This window comes from Colletes latitarsis, chromosome 5 (assembly GCF_051014445.1).
Source record: "Colletes latitarsis isolate SP2378_abdomen chromosome 5, iyColLati1, whole genome shotgun sequence".
Lineage (NCBI taxonomy): Eukaryota > Metazoa > Arthropoda > Insecta > Hymenoptera > Colletidae > Colletes > Colletes latitarsis.
In genome coordinates this window covers 30,334,804-30,352,550 of record NC_135138.1, presented here as the reverse complement: position 1 = coordinate 30,352,550, position 17,747 = coordinate 30,334,804, and the positions used below count along the sequence as shown (strand labels likewise).

At 37.2% G+C, this 17,747-nt stretch overlaps 1 protein-coding gene across 3 annotated transcripts in view; it reads left to right on the top strand.

Moving 5' to 3' along the window:
- Positions 1–7,054: 7,054 nt before the first annotated feature.
- Positions 7,055–17,747, top strand: part of Fas1 (fasciclin 1 Fas1 domain-containing) — a 379,485-nt gene continuing 368,792 nt past the window's right edge. For all 3 annotated transcript variants that reach the window (XM_076765289.1, XM_076765290.1, XM_076765288.1), the window contains exon 1: positions 7,055–7,558. In XM_076765289.1, the coding sequence (XP_076621404.1) occupies positions 7,451–7,558 (108 nt within the window). In that variant the 5' untranslated portion in view covers positions 7,055–7,450. The remainder of the gene's footprint in view (positions 7,559–17,747) is intronic.

The following is a 17,747-nucleotide window of genomic DNA, read 5'->3' as shown; positions in this document are numbered from 1 at the left end:
AAGTGTTTGGAGCGATGCTCGATCGACCGTGTAACATCGCGTGATCGATGGCTGTCGGTCGCTAGCACCCCCAGATTATCGATTTTTGTTTTAGAACGCCAACAGATAAGCGAACCTATTCGTGGAAATCATTCGAACGGAATTTTCGAATCGCGGGATCGCAACACTATTCAACTTTTTTTCACGGCGACAGTTAAGTCGACGCGGTGTAACGTGCCTGGTTCGCGTAAAATCGAACGAGAGTAGACGTTTAAGTCACCATTTTCTTAGTTTCGACTTTCAATTTTTATTTTCGAAACTATCAATTAAATTTAAGTTTTCCTTTTTTTTATATTCTTATTAGGCCTTCTTTATTAGCGAACTTTTATAATTTTGCAATCGATATGGAATTATTGATCCCAATTAAATTGCAAAGAGGGAGACAGTACTGTGATTCCTTTTGGCTAGTTTCGTCTTTCAATTTTTAATTTCTAAACTATCAATCGTATCAAGTTTTTCTTTTTTTTATATTCCTATTAGGCCTTCTTCATTCCAGAACTTTTATAATTTGGCAATCTATATGGAATTATTGATTCTAATTAAATTGCAAAGAGAGAGACAGTACTGTGGTTCGTTTTGGTTAGTTTCGACTTTCAATTTTTATTTTCGAAACTATCAATTAAATTTAAGTTTTCCTTTTTTTTATATTCTTATTAGGCCTTCTTCATTACAGAACTTTTATAATTTTGCAATCGATATGGAATTATCGATTTCAATTAAATTGCAAAGAGGGAGACAGTACTGTGGTTCGTTTTGGTTAGTTTCGACTTTCAATTTTTATTTTCGGAACTATCAATTAAATTTATGTTTTCTTTTTTTTTATATTTTTATTGGGTCTTCTTCATTAGAGAACTTTTATAATTTTGCAATCGATATGGAATTATCGATTTCAATTAAATTGCAAAGAGGGAGACAGTACTGTGGTTCGTTTTGGTTAGTTTCGACTTTCAATTTTTATTTTCGAAACTATCAATTAAATTTAAGTTTTCCTTTTTTTTATATTTTTATTAGGTCTTCTTCATTAGAGAACTTTTATAATTTTGCAATCGATATGGAATTATCGATTCCAATTAAATTGCAAAGAAGGAGACAGTACTGTGGTTCGTTTTGGTTAGTTTCGACTTTCAATTTTTATTTTCGAAACTATCAATTAAATTTAAGTTTTCCTTTTTTTTATATTTTTATTAGGTCTTCTTCATTAGAGAACTTTTATAGTTTTGCCATCGATATGGAATTATCGATTTCAATTAAATTGCAAAGAGGGAGACAGTACTGTGGTTCGTTTTGGTTAGTTTCGAGTTTCAATTTTTATTTTCGAAACTATCAATTAAATTTAAGTTTTCCTTCTTTTTATATTCTTATTAGGTCTTCTTCATTACAGAACTTTTATAATTTTGCAATCGATATGGAATTATCGATTTCAATTAAATTGCAAAGAGGGAGACAGTACTGTGGTTCCTTTTGGCTAGTTTCGACTTTCAATTTTTATTTTCGAAATTATCAATCGTACCAAGTTTTCCTTTTTTTTATAGTCCTCTTAAGCCTTCTTCATTACAGAACTTTTATAATTTTGCAATCGATATGGAATTATCGATTCCAATTAAATTGCAAAGAGGGGACAGTACTGTGGTTCCTTTTGGCTAGTTTCGACTTTCAATTTTTATTTTCGAAACTATCAATTAAATTTAAGTTCTCTTTTTTTTTATATTTTTATTGGCTCTTCTTCATTAGAGAACTTTTATAATTTTGCAATCGATATGGAATTATCGATTTCAATTAAATTGCAAAGAGGGAGACAGTACTGTGGTTCGTTTTGGTTAGTTTCGACTTTCAATTTTTATTTTCGAAACTATCAATTAAATTTAAGTTTTCCTTTTTTTTATATTTTTATTATGCCTTCTTTATTAGTGAACTTTTATAATTTTGCAATCGATATGGAATTATCGATTTCAATTAAATTGCAAAGAGGGAGACAGTACTGTGGTTCGTTTTGGTTAGTTTCGACTTTCAATTTTTATTTTCGGAACTATCAATTAAATTTAAGTTTTCCTTTTTTTTATATTTTTATTAGGTCTTCTTCATTAGAGAACTTTTATAGTTTTGCAATCGATATGGAATTATCGATTCCAATTAAATTGCAAAGAGGGAGACAGTACTGTGGTTCGTTTTGGTTAGTTTCGACTTTCAATTTTTATTTTCGAAACTATCAATTAAATTTAAGTTTTCCTTTTTTTTATATTTTTATTAGGTCTTCTTCATTAGAGAACTTTTATAATTTTGCAATCGATATGGAATTATCGATTCCAATTAAATTGCAAAGAAGGAGACAGTACTGTGGTTCGTTTTGGTTAGTTTCGACTTTCAATTTTTATTTTCGAAACTATCAATTAAATTTAAGTTTTCCTTTTTTTTATATTTTTATTAGGTCTTCTTCATTAGAGAACTTTTATAATTTTGCAATCGATATGGAATTATCGATTCCTATTAAATTGCAAAGAGGGGACAGTACTGTGGTTTCTTTTGGCTAGTTTCGACTTTCAATTTTTATTTTCGAAACTATCAATTACATTTAAGCTTTCCTTTTTTTTAAATTCTTATTAGGCCTTCTTTATTAGTGAACTTTTATAATTTTGCAATCGATATGGAATTATCGATTTCAATTAAATTGCAAAGAGGGAGACAGTACTGTGGTTCCTTTTGGTTAGTTTCGACTTTCAATTTTTATTTTCGAAACTATCAATGAAATTTAAGCTTTCCTTCTTTTTATATTCTTATTAGGTCTTCTTCATTACAGAACTTTTATAATTTTGCAATCGATATGGAATTATCGATTCCAATTAAATTGCAAAGAGGGAGACAGTACTGTGGTTCGTTTTGGCTAGTTTCGACTTTCAATTTTTATTTTCGAAATTATCAATCGTATCAAGTTTTTCTTTTTTTTATATTCCTATTAGGCCTTCTTCATTCCAGAACTTTTATAATTTTGCAATCTATATGGAATTATCGATTTCAATTAAATTGCAAAGAGGGAGACAGTACTGTGGTTCGTTTTGGTTAGTTTCGACTTTCAATTTTTATTTTCGAAACTATCAATTAAATTTAAGTTTTCCTTTTTTTTATATTTTTATTAGGTCTTCTTCATTAGAGAACTTTTATAATTTTGCAATCGATATGGAATTATCGATTCCAATTAAATTGCAAAGAGGGGACAGTACTGTGGTTCCTTTTGTGTAGTTTCATCTTTCAATTTTTATTTTCGAAACTGTCAATTAAATTTAAGTTTTCCTTTTTTTTATATTCTTGTTAGGCCTTCTTTATTAGCGAACTTTTATAATTTTGCAATCAATATGGAATTATCGATTCCTATTAAATTGCAAAGAAGGAGACAGTACTGTGGTTCGTTTTGGTTAGTTTCGACTTTCAATTTTTATTTTCGAAACTATCAATTAAATTTAAGTTTTCCTTTTTTTTATATTTTTATTAGGTCTTCTTCATTAGAGAACTTTTATAGTTTTGCAATCGATATGGAATTATCGATTTCAATTAAATTGCAAAGAGGGAGACAGTACTGTGGTTCGTTTTGGTTAGTTTCGACTTTCAATTTTTATTTTCGGAACTATCAATTAAATTTAAGTTTTCCTTTTTTTTATATTTTTATTGGGTCTTCTTCATTAGAGAACTTTTATAGTTTTGCAATCGATATGGAATTATCGATTTCAATTAAATTGCAAAGAGGGAGACAGTACTGTGGTTCATTTTGCTAGTTTCGAATTTCAATTTTTATTTTCGAAACTATCAATCGTATCAAGTTTTCCTTTTTTTTATATTCCTCTTAGGCCTTCTTCATTACAGAACTTTTATAATTTTGCAATCGATATGGAATTATCGATTTCAATTAAATTGCAAAGAGGGAGACAGTACTGTGGTTCCTTTTGGTTAGTTTCGACTTTCAATTTTTATTTTCGAAACTATCAATTAAATTTAAGCTTTCCTTCTTTTTATATTCTTATTAGGTCTTCTTCATTACAGAACTTTTATAATTTTGCCATCGATATGGAATTATCGATTTCAATTAAATTGCAAAGAGGGAGACAGTACTGTGGTTCCTTTTGGCTAGTTTCGACTTTCAATTTTTATTTTCGAAATTATCAATCGTACCAAGTTTTCCTTTTTTTTATAGTCCTCTTAGGCCTTCTTCATTACAGAACTTTTATAATTTTGCCATTGATATGGAATTATCGATTTCAATTAAATTGCAAAGAGGGAGACAGTACTGTGGTTCGTTTTGGTTAGTTTCGACTTTCAATTTTTATTTTCGAAACTATCAATTAAATTTAAGCTTTCCTTCTTTTTATATTCTTATTAGGCCTTCTTCATTCAAGAACTTTTATAATTTTGCAATCGATATGGAATTACCGGACCAATTAAATTGCAAAAATGGAGGCAGTACTGTGGTGCGTTAATTACTCTCGAGTGATAGAATGAATCGCGAAGTGACAAATACGGATGACGGTGGTCTAAAAGGTCGCGTATGACATTTAGACCGCGGGTTCCTAACCCTTGACCTAGCATAACCCGTTGAACTTCTGGATCTGACGGCGCTGAATATTTTAAAGCCGATGCTTTCGTTCGGGGCAAGTCATCGCGGAAGCTTGCGGTGGATACTCGCTTAAGTAACCCCAAATTGGATCGTTGGCGAGGTCAAATAGGGGTATCTGGAGTACTAATTACCTGGGGGATTGGGACAAACTTAGCAAGACTCTCGGTGTACAACTGGAACCCAGGCGTACAATAGGGAAGTTCCGGCAACCCCCTTTGCGTTTATATTCGCGATCAGGATCTTTCCTTAATCCTCGTTGCCCCGGGAGGTTTCGAGAATCGGTCTAAGTCCACTACACTTGGGAAACGCCCGGTGAACTTTCGATCGAGTTTACAATTATATCGACTTCGAGCACGACGCGACTGGGTCAGAAAATTTCTGACTCGCCGTAAAACGATTCAACGACATTTTTCTCGATATAATTCACCGATAGTCTTTTCAAAATATCCCTTTAATAATTCCAGAGACCAAGATCCAATAAAATTCTTCTCTTTTATCAGCATTCTATTACGAAGATTTCTCTACTGGAATTCAACGTTTCCCAAAATCTTTCCAGGGTTAAAGAGCAATTTCGAGACTGCTCGTCGGATTATTAATGGCGGAAGTCGCGACCATGAACGCGTGGGTTAAGGGCGCTCTAAAACGGAAGGTCGGTGGCTGTAGAGCCGAAATTAATTAATGACAATGAGTGTACTTTAGTCCTGCGTTTACGATCCCCGTGCACTCGGCTGGGGATCTCCTGCTTCTCGTCTTCGGACCGTGGATGCGCGTCTTTTGACAAGATCGCGTGAAAAATTTTGCTATTCGCTCGGTATTACTCCTGGTTGACGCGCACCGCGCTTTGGGGTTAATAAATCAAAGAAGAAACGCAGCAGGGCGGAACAATCGCGCGACTTTGTGGCACTCCACGTGGCACGAGTTCACGGACGAGACAAAGCAAAGGCAGAGACTTTGGAGGGCCATCGTGGAACGAGGAAAGTTTGCAGCCGTGATGTCACTCTTTGTGTACGACGCAATTAGAGATTTCGTGATGATTGGTCAAGTAGGGGGTGGGTCTGCGGGTTTGGATGATGTCATGTGCTCCGGACTGTGCTCGTCGAGGAGCAACAGTGGCCTCAAGATGCTTCGATTCTTCTCAATCTATCTTTTTCGTACGATATAATGGGAATCGACTTTGCACGTAATATTTTTGTCTCATTTACTATACTGCGGATGTTCATGCAAATGCATTCAACAATAGAAGTTTGTTTCATCACTAGAGGCCTTTAAAAATATAGTATTTTGCATAAAAACATATGTCGAAATTTATTGCATTTCTTTTCTTAAAATTAATGCTTATATGGGCTTCCAAGCATCTATTTCAGTCTACTAATTCTATCTAAACTAATTCAACGTTTATATACGATAGTCATGGCAGATATCACAACCTAGCTATTTATGCATCCCGTGAATCATTAATGGTAAGAGTTCGTAGATGCTACGAATAGTATTAATCAGTAATTTTGAAGTATTCTTGGTACATACGGGAATAAATTTTATTGCATGCTACTTCAGCAAATTCGAATATGCTCCAATCACATCTTGTAATGTTGAGCGTTCGTTCTCAGCTTAAGCGATAAACGTAAACTAACTTTTGACAATATTGAAAAAATCCTCGTAACATATTGTAATTTAAATTATGTTTAAATAATAGAATTATTTGAACATATTTTGAATATATTTTGCATATTCCTGCATAGTTTGGCATATTATTGATCCATATGTTGACATATTTCATTGACATAAACATCCGCAGTCTACTTATTACTACTCGATGTTCGATCTCGATCAGTTACACTCAACAACAGTAACTAAAATAATTCCGCGAAACGTGCAGCTATTTCTTCCTTTCGAAATTATTCATTCGTAAAACAGCGAATGTATCGTTCCCATATTTCCCCCCCGAGTCGAATACATTTCTACCAAATTTTCAATTATCCTCCAATAACTTCCACCGATACAGAAACGTACTTTCAATCGTTCCCAAGGATAAATCGTTTTATACTCTATTCTTTCTTTCCCCTCCTCCCGCGCGATCGTTCGTTTCAATCAATTCGCTCCGCTCGGAATGCCCGTTGCTCGTCAAACGTCCGTTCCCGTATTATTTCCAATATTTACACCCAAAATATGATTCCAAATAAATTTTAGCCAAATCCAACGGCGGAAAAGAGAGAATCGAATGACCGTCGGCAGTAGCTAGGTGCGGGTGTGTGGAATGTGTGTCGTCAGCCAGCGAGGGGAACCGGGAACCGCGAGGGAGGGGGAAAGTCGGCCGAGTAAGAGGGGAGAGGACGGTACGGTATACCGAAGACTCGTTGCGGCGGAGTGGTGGGGGCTAGGGGGGTCCAGGCATGGAGAGGGCGCAGTTCCGCGCCATCCTCCGTATCGTTGACACGTCCTACGAAAAGAGTGCGGAGTCGGTTGGTAACGTTTTGCCTTCTGTCGTGGCTCGTTTCGATCCTTCGGGATCCAACGGTTCTCGCGGTAACGCGACTCCCGCGAGGTTCCTCGTCGATTCGCGAAACGCACGAGATCCATTCTCTCGATCACGCGTGCATCGGACAGTGCGCGTGCAGAGCGACCGTTGGGTCGCTGACATTTAAACGAGACTCGATCGATCGCTGATCGGAGCGTCGATCGTTCACGGTTGCGTTCTCTGTGCCGTACGACGTACACGTAACCGTCGAGCCTGCGAATAAAACAGTGTATTGTGTGTTTCGTGGCAGGCGTGACGCTCCTCGTCTCGATCAGTGAACATTTTCACGGGGAACAATGCTGTCGGCCGGCTGTCTGTTCACCGCGATCCTCGTGATCACCGGAACCATCGCCAGCCAGACGACCATGGACGCCAAGATCCGCGACGACTCCGACTTGTCTCAGGTAAGATTCTTCGAAACACGTTTTGGTCGGTTCGCGCGTCCTTCGAATTTCGTGAAGACGGTTACGGCCGCGCTCTGTCGGATGATACACGCATCGAACGCCGGACGTTTTCCGTCCATCGAGTGCCCATCGACGGCCCCGACACCCATGACAGCGTCGATTTCTTTCGAACGGTGAAATTCGAGCCGAGTATTCCGACTCGTGCAAATTAGCGTGGACGAATCGTCGAATTACAGAACCGAGCGTGATGAACATGACTCGGAACGATTTCGAAATAATTGACAGAAATATGATTATTTAAAAATTATTTTTCGTCCCCCCGATGCGCGAATTTTATTTCGTTTACTGGTGATGAAATAATCGCGAGATCGCCACTCGTAACAGTAAAAGTAAAATCGATCATTTTGACGCAAAATGGAGTACAGTAGGTGTTTATCGGTTACGTATTTTCACGCTATAAATACCGAGATTTATTTTACTCCATTTTCGCACTTTCGCGCAGAGTGATTTTTAATTGAAATAGCACGGCACTGTTTTATGACGATTTTTCCCGTTAAGAGCGGCCATCGTGGCGCGAAGTGTTTGGAATTAATTTCTTTTTATGTCATCATCGTATTGCCAATAGAAACGATAACAGGTTTTTTGTCGACGCGAGTGAATCACTTAATTTTAGGGTCCCTTCTGTACTAACCTTTATGGCGAGGTTTACGCACCGTCTCAGATCATTCCGTTAATTAATGACGCAATAAAGGAGGGCTGGCTAACATAAAATCGAGGGCCACTCGACTCTCTGTGTTACATTATTAAATGGACATCCTTTTCCTCTCGTCTTTATTTCAAATTCTTTTTGCAGGGAACGTTTAAAATACCAACTGTAAGGAAACACGAATTGTTTCTTAATAAACCATGCATTCGAGGTCTCTATATAAACACGTAGAAATTACAATAGAATTTATTAATTTAAGGAAATTTAGTTACCAAAAGTGATAACAATTTTTTCCAGATGACTATCCCTAAGAAAAATAAAACCATGTAAACTAACAAATACAAAAGTAAATGTGAAAAACAATGGGCGTAACTTATAACACGAATGCCAATGAAATCAATTTCACATTTTCTATTGAAATTAAATACAATAGAGAATAGAAAATTAATGGAATTTTGCGACTAAATAGAATCGCCTATTGGATTGTCAAATATTAATCACTGTGTATTATTCACCGTCGATCAGAGACCATAATTATTACGTTTCATTATACGATAATACAGTTGCTATTCGATACTTTTCGTTTCCAACCGTAAATTAATTGGCACGTTTAGAAAACGTGTTTCTTTCTAACTTCTCGTTATTTTTCACAAATAACACACTAAAACAGGATATCGTTTAAATGTATAATTAAAGTAAAATTGAAAGTAATTTGAAGCAAATTACTCGGTTCGTAATTGTTTTTTTTACAACGCGTGGATCCAGTTTCGTCATAATCGTTTAGTCGATGGATGGATTTATATTAAATCGGTATAAACGCCGTAGGCAGGTTTGAATTCATCTCTCTGAATATTACAATAATGCGTATCCAGGTTCGAAGGCAGGGCGCGCGATTCCACCCACCAACTTGTTGCTGCGACAAAAATCGTCAGGACGTTTTCGCTCAAGGCTAGTTTTAGCTTCGATCGATTCAACGAACTATTTGCCAGCGCGGGACCGAAACTCGATTTCCACGGCTTTTATTTCGTTTCACGCTTGCCCCGAACTTCCGCGATTCTTTTTATCGGCTGGAAATGTGATTTAGCGCGTTTAATCTCTTACGCGGCCGCGAACGCAGAAGTTTTAATTTCGTTGCCCTCGAGCGTTATTAACGCGTTGGCTTTCCACCGGGTGGACCCACCTGTGGGTCGTGGATGGAAACGTAAAACGACTTTTGACTCACATTCGACGCGATATAAATTAAGAAATGCTAGTTGAGCAATCGAGAATACAAATACAGGAACTCAGAATCAAAATGATCAGAAATTTAAAGTATTATCCAAGATTTTCCACCAAAGCAACAAAGATCGTTTCGACTCCATGTAAATCTGTGGTATACACGTTGTCCAAAGCAATATGAAACCGCTCGCTTGGGAGACCGGACATGTTTACATCGCGTTCACGTGAAATCTGCTAAATATACACGCGTCGTTTCGTATTATGCAAAATCCGATTGTATCGGTTTAATAGCCGCGCGATAATGTATATCTTTACCGCAGCCCCGACGCGTTCGATCGTTCGTCTCGCGGAAAATCACGAACGCATGAATTTCTAGCGTCGCGTACCACTTGACCCTTCTTCTTGGTGGAAAGTCGCGCGGCGAGTACGCGACCGAGTCGCGACTAAAACGGTCATTGCCAATGCCAATGCCGTTCCACGTTCTCTGGCTTTCGACTTCTGCCAGCAAAAGTGGCCTTGCCTTTCACTCTTTTTTTCGTACACGGCCTACGTCGAGTCCCGCTAAGTTCCATTCATGCCGATGGCTTGCAGGTGCGGGCACAGGTAGATCCGGGCTGTTGCACGCGTTCAACGCGATAACGACTCTCTGTTCGCGTTCCAAACTTATCCGTACACTCTGGGTAGCTTCTATTCAGGCTAAAAATTATTTTAAAATCAACTTTCGTCTTCTTTTTTAATTAATTGAGTGATTTTTTGGAGCATGACACATTTTACAGAGGGGGTTGATTGATAGGTAGAAACGAGGGACTTTTATTCTTTTCATTATACATAGTTAAAGTGTTATGGGAATTTCGAAACTGTTATTTTACTAAATTATTTAATTTCGATCGAATAGTTTTCAGAAGTCTTCGTGGAGCAAGATCACAGAAGATCAAATTTGTAATTTTATGAAAAACAAACAAAATTTGTAAGTTCAGAGGATTTCTGAAATTTTAGATATACTAATATCAACAATTCATAGAAATTCGAAACAAATCTTATTAAACTTATCCACCGTACACCCTGGGTAGATTCTATTCGGGATAAAAATTATTTTTAAATCAACTTTCGTCTTCTTTTTTAATTAATTGAGCGATCTTTTGAAGCATGACAAATTTTTCAGAGGGGGTTGATTGATAGAGAGAAACCAGGGGCTTTTATTCTTTTCATTATACATAGTTAAAGTGTTATGCAAATTTCGAAACAGTGTTATTTTACTAAATTATTTAATTTCGATCGAATAGTTTTCAGAAGTCTTCGTGGAGCAAGATCACAGAAGATAAAATTTGTAATTTTATGGAAAACAAACAAAATTTGCAAGTTCAGAGGATTTCTGAAATTTTACACATACTAATATTAACGATTCATAGAAATTCGAAACAAATCTTATTAAACTTATCCACCGAACACCTTGGGTAGCTTCTATTCGGGCTAAAAATTATGTTAAAATCAACTTTCGTCTTCCTTTTTAATTAATTGAGCGATCTTTTGGAGCATGACAAATTTTACAGAGGGGGTTGATTGATAGAGAGAAACCAGGAACTTTTATTCTTTTTATTATACATAGTTAAAGTATTATGCAAATTTCGAAACAGTGTTATTTTACTAAATTATTTAATTTCGATCGAATAGTTTTCAGAAGTCTTCGTGGAGTAAGATCACAGAAGATGAAATTTGTAATTTTATGAAAAACAAATAAAATTTACAAGTTCAGAGGATTTCTGAAATTTTACATATATTAATATCAACAATTCATAGAAATTCGAAACAAATCTTATTAAACTTATCCACCATACACCCTGGGTAGCTTCTATTCGGGCTAAAAATTATTTAAAACTCAACTTTGGTCTTCTTTTTTAATTAATTGAGCGATCTTTTGGAGCATGACAAATTTTTCAGAGGGGGTTGATTGATAGAGAGAAACCAGGGACTTTTATTCTTTTCATTATACATAGTTAAAGTGTTATGCAAATTTCGAAACAGTGTTATTTTACTAAATTATTTAATTTCGATCGAATAGTTTTCAGAAGTCTTCGTGGAGTAAGATCACAGAAGATGAAATTTGTAATTTTATGAAAAACAAATAAAATTTACAAGTTCAGAGGATTTCTGAAATTTTACATATATTAATATCAACAATTCATAGAAATTCGAAACAAATCTTATTAAACTTATCCACCATACACCCTGGGTAGCTTCTATTCGAGCTAATAATTATTTTTGGTCTTCTTTTTTAATTAATTGAGCGATCTTTTGGAACATGACAGTGGGTTTTATTCTTTTTATTATACATAGTTAACCCTTTGCACTCCACTGGCGTCGCTATGGCGACAAACATAATACCATAGTTCGATCGAAGTTTCATTTATGACGACACAAACTGAATTTAGAAAATATATAAATGAAATTTAAATTATAGATAATCATATACATGGTTATGAAAAGAAGAATACTCTTTCATTTTTAGAAATCACGTCGCTAATCGTCCATATTAATAAACTCTCTCGAAGTGCAAAGGGTTAAAGTGTTACGGGAACTTCGAAACAGTGTTATTTTGCTAAATTATTTAATTTCGATCGATTAAAGATCAGAAGTCTCCGTATAGTAAGATCAGAGAGATTGAAAGTATTAATTTGATCGAGGCAATGAGTTATTAACGAAATTACGAGGCTGGGGTCCCCAGTGACGGACCCCGGGTGATCGTTCGAGGGTGACACAGGAAGAATAATTTGTGCAGTTCGTACGCGTACCAGGAACATATAAATCTATAAATTTTGCAAAACGTTTCAGCCCATAGATACTAGTTATTTAGCAGACTGCATCAGATTCGTATCGATAAACGCAATATTATCTGGTAAATATACATTCAGAGTCACCCGCAGCGATTGACAACCGAGGTTCTAATGCTTCTATAATATATTTTGCAGTACCGTATATTCCCACAAACGTCATTTCCAACAGTGATGGCCAAATACCTGTTATCGAGGCTCAAACCATCGACGCGTACGCTTATATTCCCACAAATATATTTTTTCAATAATCGATACAACGGACGTACTCGACAGCCGAGCACTGTTATTTATCAGAAACGGTCAACTATACGGCTACTATTTTTACCAGTTTCGTTCCTCGTAACGTGACCCAAATAATTCGCTGGCAAAGTGTTGCTGCGACCAGAAGGAGGGAATCACCGAGAGAGGAATCATGGCACCGGATGTCATTTTTAAACCGCACGACAGATGGTCTTCAGAGTTCTGGAACGTAAGGAACTCTTGCATATCTAGAAGTCGTTTCATCCCGGAGGTGGACCGTATGTTAATCTAAGAATTTCTCGAGTTTTCTCTTCTCTCCTACAGAAGCGATACTTTGCATGTAACCGTGACTGCGCGGAAATTCGATTTCCAGTATTTTCGTAACGTTCGAGCGATTGCATAATGTTTTGCAAACTCCTGATTCCATCCTGGAGTATTTAAGCCATCGTTCGAAGTCAGTTTTGGAACGTTTTCGCTAGTGAATTACAGAACTATCGATTCGAAGTAATCATATCTGATTAATTGTTCGCGTTCGATCGTATTTCTGCGTTTCACGAGGCGTTAAATTCAACCTTCGCTTAGATTTTTATTAGGAACGCCACTTATTGAATGAAATAGCGATCCGTTCCGGAAACAATGAATTTTATTTGAAAGAGTATAACGCGATCGTATACGGTGACAGATTTGGTACGTCGTAAAACAGGAATTACGGATAATAGGAGTTCGAATAAACGAAAATCCATAAAATCGAATCTCGGTTAATCGAACGTTCGAATGTCTGTGTCGTATAGTGCCCAACGATACTACAAACAAAATAGAGACGATTATACGTAGGAAAATAAAACGAAAAAGTCATTTACCGTTCTAGAGCAAGATAGAATTATTGAAAATTGAATTTGTAGTTTGAAATCTCGTATCGACAGGCGGGTTTAAATAATTCTGTCCATACGTGTAAGACGTTAGGTGCGTTCAGACTCCCGATTGGTAGAATGAACGGTAATCACTCTGATTCAACCAAATGGAAGCCTTTCGTGGCAGGCATTAAAGTACTAACCCAGATGAAACCTAGACCTGATATTACTTTTCACTTCGAAACACTGGTGAACTTTGTTCGACTCTGGAACAGTATACTGGGATACTGCATTTCCTATTCGCTTTGTGTTAGATAATTAGGAGAGCTTATAACGCTGTTATTTATGCTTCCTGATAATCTTCTGACAGGAAAAGGCCTATTCGATAGAAAGCTTGAACTTGTTCGAAGCGATTATGTCGTTAGCTAGAATGTTACAGCATTGAATACTCCAGTACAGCTTTAAGAAGATTAATATTCAAATAATTCTGCAATTTTAATGATCTTAAAGTATTTTAAAGAGGCAGCGTTTACGACTGTTCCGGTAGGAAAAGTTAGGACCGCGTTTGCGTTGAAAAGAATAACGAGCAAACATTTTCAATTTTAAAATAGTTTGCAATTTGTTTACCTTCGAGCAGCCCTTAACTCTTTGCAGCACAATTCGAACGATGTTGAGACCAGTGGAACGCGTTTATTTTTAAGCGCAAAAGACAGAATTAATATTCATTTTTGGAATTTAAGAAGATGGTAAGTTGCTTGAGCAAGTGATAACTGATGCTGCTGACCACTCTGCTTGAATGGACATTTTCTAGACGGCCACCCGAGTTAGCTGCCGTGCTTCAAAGGGTTAATCGTGGGTTGAGGATACTCATTAACCTTCCTCCTACAACGTACTTGAAGGTCATTGAAATCTGCGAGCACGTTAACACGGTCAATCTTAATTTCCTTGGAAACAGAAATTCTCTCTATTGCCATTTTTGTGTTAGAAAATAAAATTATTAAGTGCACAGTAACCGTGGGTCAAAACTACAGACGAAAAAAAAAATTCATAAAACTCGTGTTACTCATGCACGTTGTTAATTCACTGATCGTGACAGTGACTAACGCTTTGCCACGTCAGTTCGCCTTTACAAGATGAAATCATTTGACGTCTTTAGTAGATCGTATCTCACGGGACGTTCGATAATTGTAGAATGAAACGTAATAATTATGGATTCCGATCGACGGTGAATAATGCACTTTGATTAATATTTGACAATCTCCAATATCTATATACATATATTAACTTCGATCGAAAATGTAAAAATGATTTTATTGGAATTCGTGATACTTTTATTTACAATTTACATTGCTTTTCACTGTTACTCTTGTACTTGTTAGTTTCGATAATTAGTGGTAAAAAATTCCTCTATCCTTCTCAACGATACCAGTGTTATATAAAATTCTTTCGAACTATTTCGAAATTCCCCAAGTTTGAAGCGCCGGTCACCGGTGACCGTCGACTTCGATACTGTTTCCAATGCGCAATGGCGCGTCAGGTGTTCCTTTGCCCTTCGTGTCCCTTCGAGTTCGCATTTGCGTAACGCTCGAGTCTCGTGAGCGGGTTCGATTCGTGGAAAACGGTCCGTGGACGCTCGAAATTAAGGCAAATATTTTCGCAGGAGAAGCTAGCAGGAATTCGCGCGAGCGTGCAAGCGTGTTCGGTCGGAGGGAATCGAGTGGTCGAACGACGACTTGAGGTGAACGAACACTGGCGGACTTAGCCGCCCTTCGCGTCTCTCTTTCTCTCCTTTTCCGCGATGCTTATTCTCTCCTCCCGCGCGGCTCCAGCACCGGATATTTTTAACAAGGCGGCGTTCGTGCTGAGACGAAACAATGCGAGTCCCGCTGCGCGCAGGCCGGTGCTATCGTACACACGATGCACTTATACGACCAGGTATACGTTGCTGAAAGAAGAGGAAACGAGAAAACGTGTTTTCCCCTTTGCTTGTTCGTTAAGTAACCATTTTGCGTAGATAGACCGATAGGCGCAATAAGATCGCTGCACGCTCCGCTTCCCATCCTTCCCTCGTTGAACGGAATTTGCGATTGTTCCTTCGTCGCGGGCAAAATCCAACGTTAGGCTAGACTCATAGTTAAAGTTGAAGTCAAGTTCGCCCTGAAAATGCGTCCAGAAGAGTCGATGGATCCTAGCTGGCATCGATGGTGGACAAAACAGTTGGGGGTCTTCGAGGCCACTGATTAGGATATAACGACTTTAAAAATACGTAATGGGTTAGATAGTCATAGATGATTCTCGATTTATGAAATTCTTCGCCTCAGAAATCAATCCTTCACCCTGAAAATGCGTCGAAAAGAGCTCAAGACGATGGATCCAAGATGGCATCGAAGATGGACGAAACAGTGGGGTTGAGGTCATTGATTAGGATATAACGACTTTAAGAAGACATAGTGGGTTAGGTTAGACTCATAGTTAAAGTTGAAGTCAAGTTCGCCCTGAAAATGCGTTCAGAAGAGCTCAAGACGATGGATCCAAGATGGCATCGATGGTGCACGAAACAGTCGGGGGTCTTTGAAGCGACTGATTAGGATATAACGACTTTAAAAATACGTAATGGGTTAGATAGTCATAGATGATTCTCGATTTATGAAATCCTTCGCCTCAGAAATCAATCCTTCACCCTGAAAATGCGTCGAAAAGAGCTCAAGACGATGGATCCAAGATGGCATCGAAAATGGACGAAACAGTGCGGTTGAGGTCATTGATTAGGATATAACGACTTTAAGAAGACATAATGGGTTAGGCTAGACTCATAGTTAAAGTTGAAGTCATGTTCGCCCTGAAAATGCGTTCAGAAGAGTCGATGGATCCTAGCTGGCATCGATGGTGGACGAAACAGTCGGGGGTCTTCGAGGCCACTGATTAGGATATAACGACTTTAAAAATACGTAATGGGTTAGGTAGTCATAGATGATTCTCGATTTATGAAATCCTTTGCCACAGAAATCAATCCTTCACCCTGAAAATGCGTCGAAAAGAGCTCAAGACGATGGATCCAAGATGGCATCGAAAATGGACGAAACAGTGGGGTTGAGGTCATTGATTAGGATATAACGACTTTAAGAAGACATAGTGGGTTAGGCTAGTCTCATAGTTAAAGTTGAAGTCAAGTTCGCCCTGAAAATGCGTTCAGAAGAGCTCAAGACGATGGATCCCAGCTGGCATCGATGGTGGACGAAACAGTCGGGGGTCTTCGAGGCCACTGATTAGGATATAACGACTTTAAAAATACGTAATGGGTTAGGTAGTCATAGACGATTCTTGATTTATGAAATCCTTCGCCACAGAAATCAATCCTTCACCCTGAAAATGCGTCGAAAAGAGCTCAAGACGATGGATCCAAGATGGCATCGAAAATGGACGAAACAGTGGGGTTGAGGTCATTGATTAGGATATAACGACTTTAAGAAGACATAATGGGTTAGGTAGTCATAGACCATTTTCGATTTATGAAACCTTTTGCCCTGAAAATGCGTCGAAGAGAAGTCAAAACGATGGATCCAAGGTAGCATCGATGGTGAACGAAATAGTTAGCAGTCTTTAAGGTCACTGATTAGGATATAACGACCTTAAAAATACGTAATGGGTTAGGTAGTCATAGACAGTTTTCGATTTATCAAACCCATCGCCTCAGAAATCAATCCTTCACCCTGAAAATGCGTCGAAAAGAGCTCAAGACGATGGATCCAAGATGGTATCTATGATGGACGAAATTGTTAGCAGTCATTGAGGTTACTGATTAGGATATAACGACTTTAAAAATATGTAATGAGTTAGGTAGTCATAGAGTAGTAGCTTCTATTCGGGTTAAAAATTATTTTAAAATCGACTTCAGTCTTCTTTTTTAGTTAAATGGCTTTTGGAGCATGACAAATTTTAGAGAGAGGGTTGATCGATAGGGAGAAACGAGGGACTTTTATACTTTTTATTATACATACTTAAAGTGTTATGGGAATTTCGAAACAGTGTTATTTTACTGAATTATTTAATTTCGATCGATTATCTTCTCATAAGTTCTTGTTATTCAATATTCTGAAATTGACGAAGATAAAATTTGTAATTTCATAAGAAACAAACAAAATTTGCAAGTTCAGAGTATTTCTGAAATTTTAAACCTACTAATATCAACAATTTATAGAAATTTGAGACAAATAGAGATTGTGTCAAAGCTCGAAGTATGAAATCCACGCTGGCTTATGGAACAAAATTTTCTTGAGCCTATTTTTGTTAGCATATAATAAAACTTCATAAGAAATAAAATAAAACAATCTCCAAGCTTATTT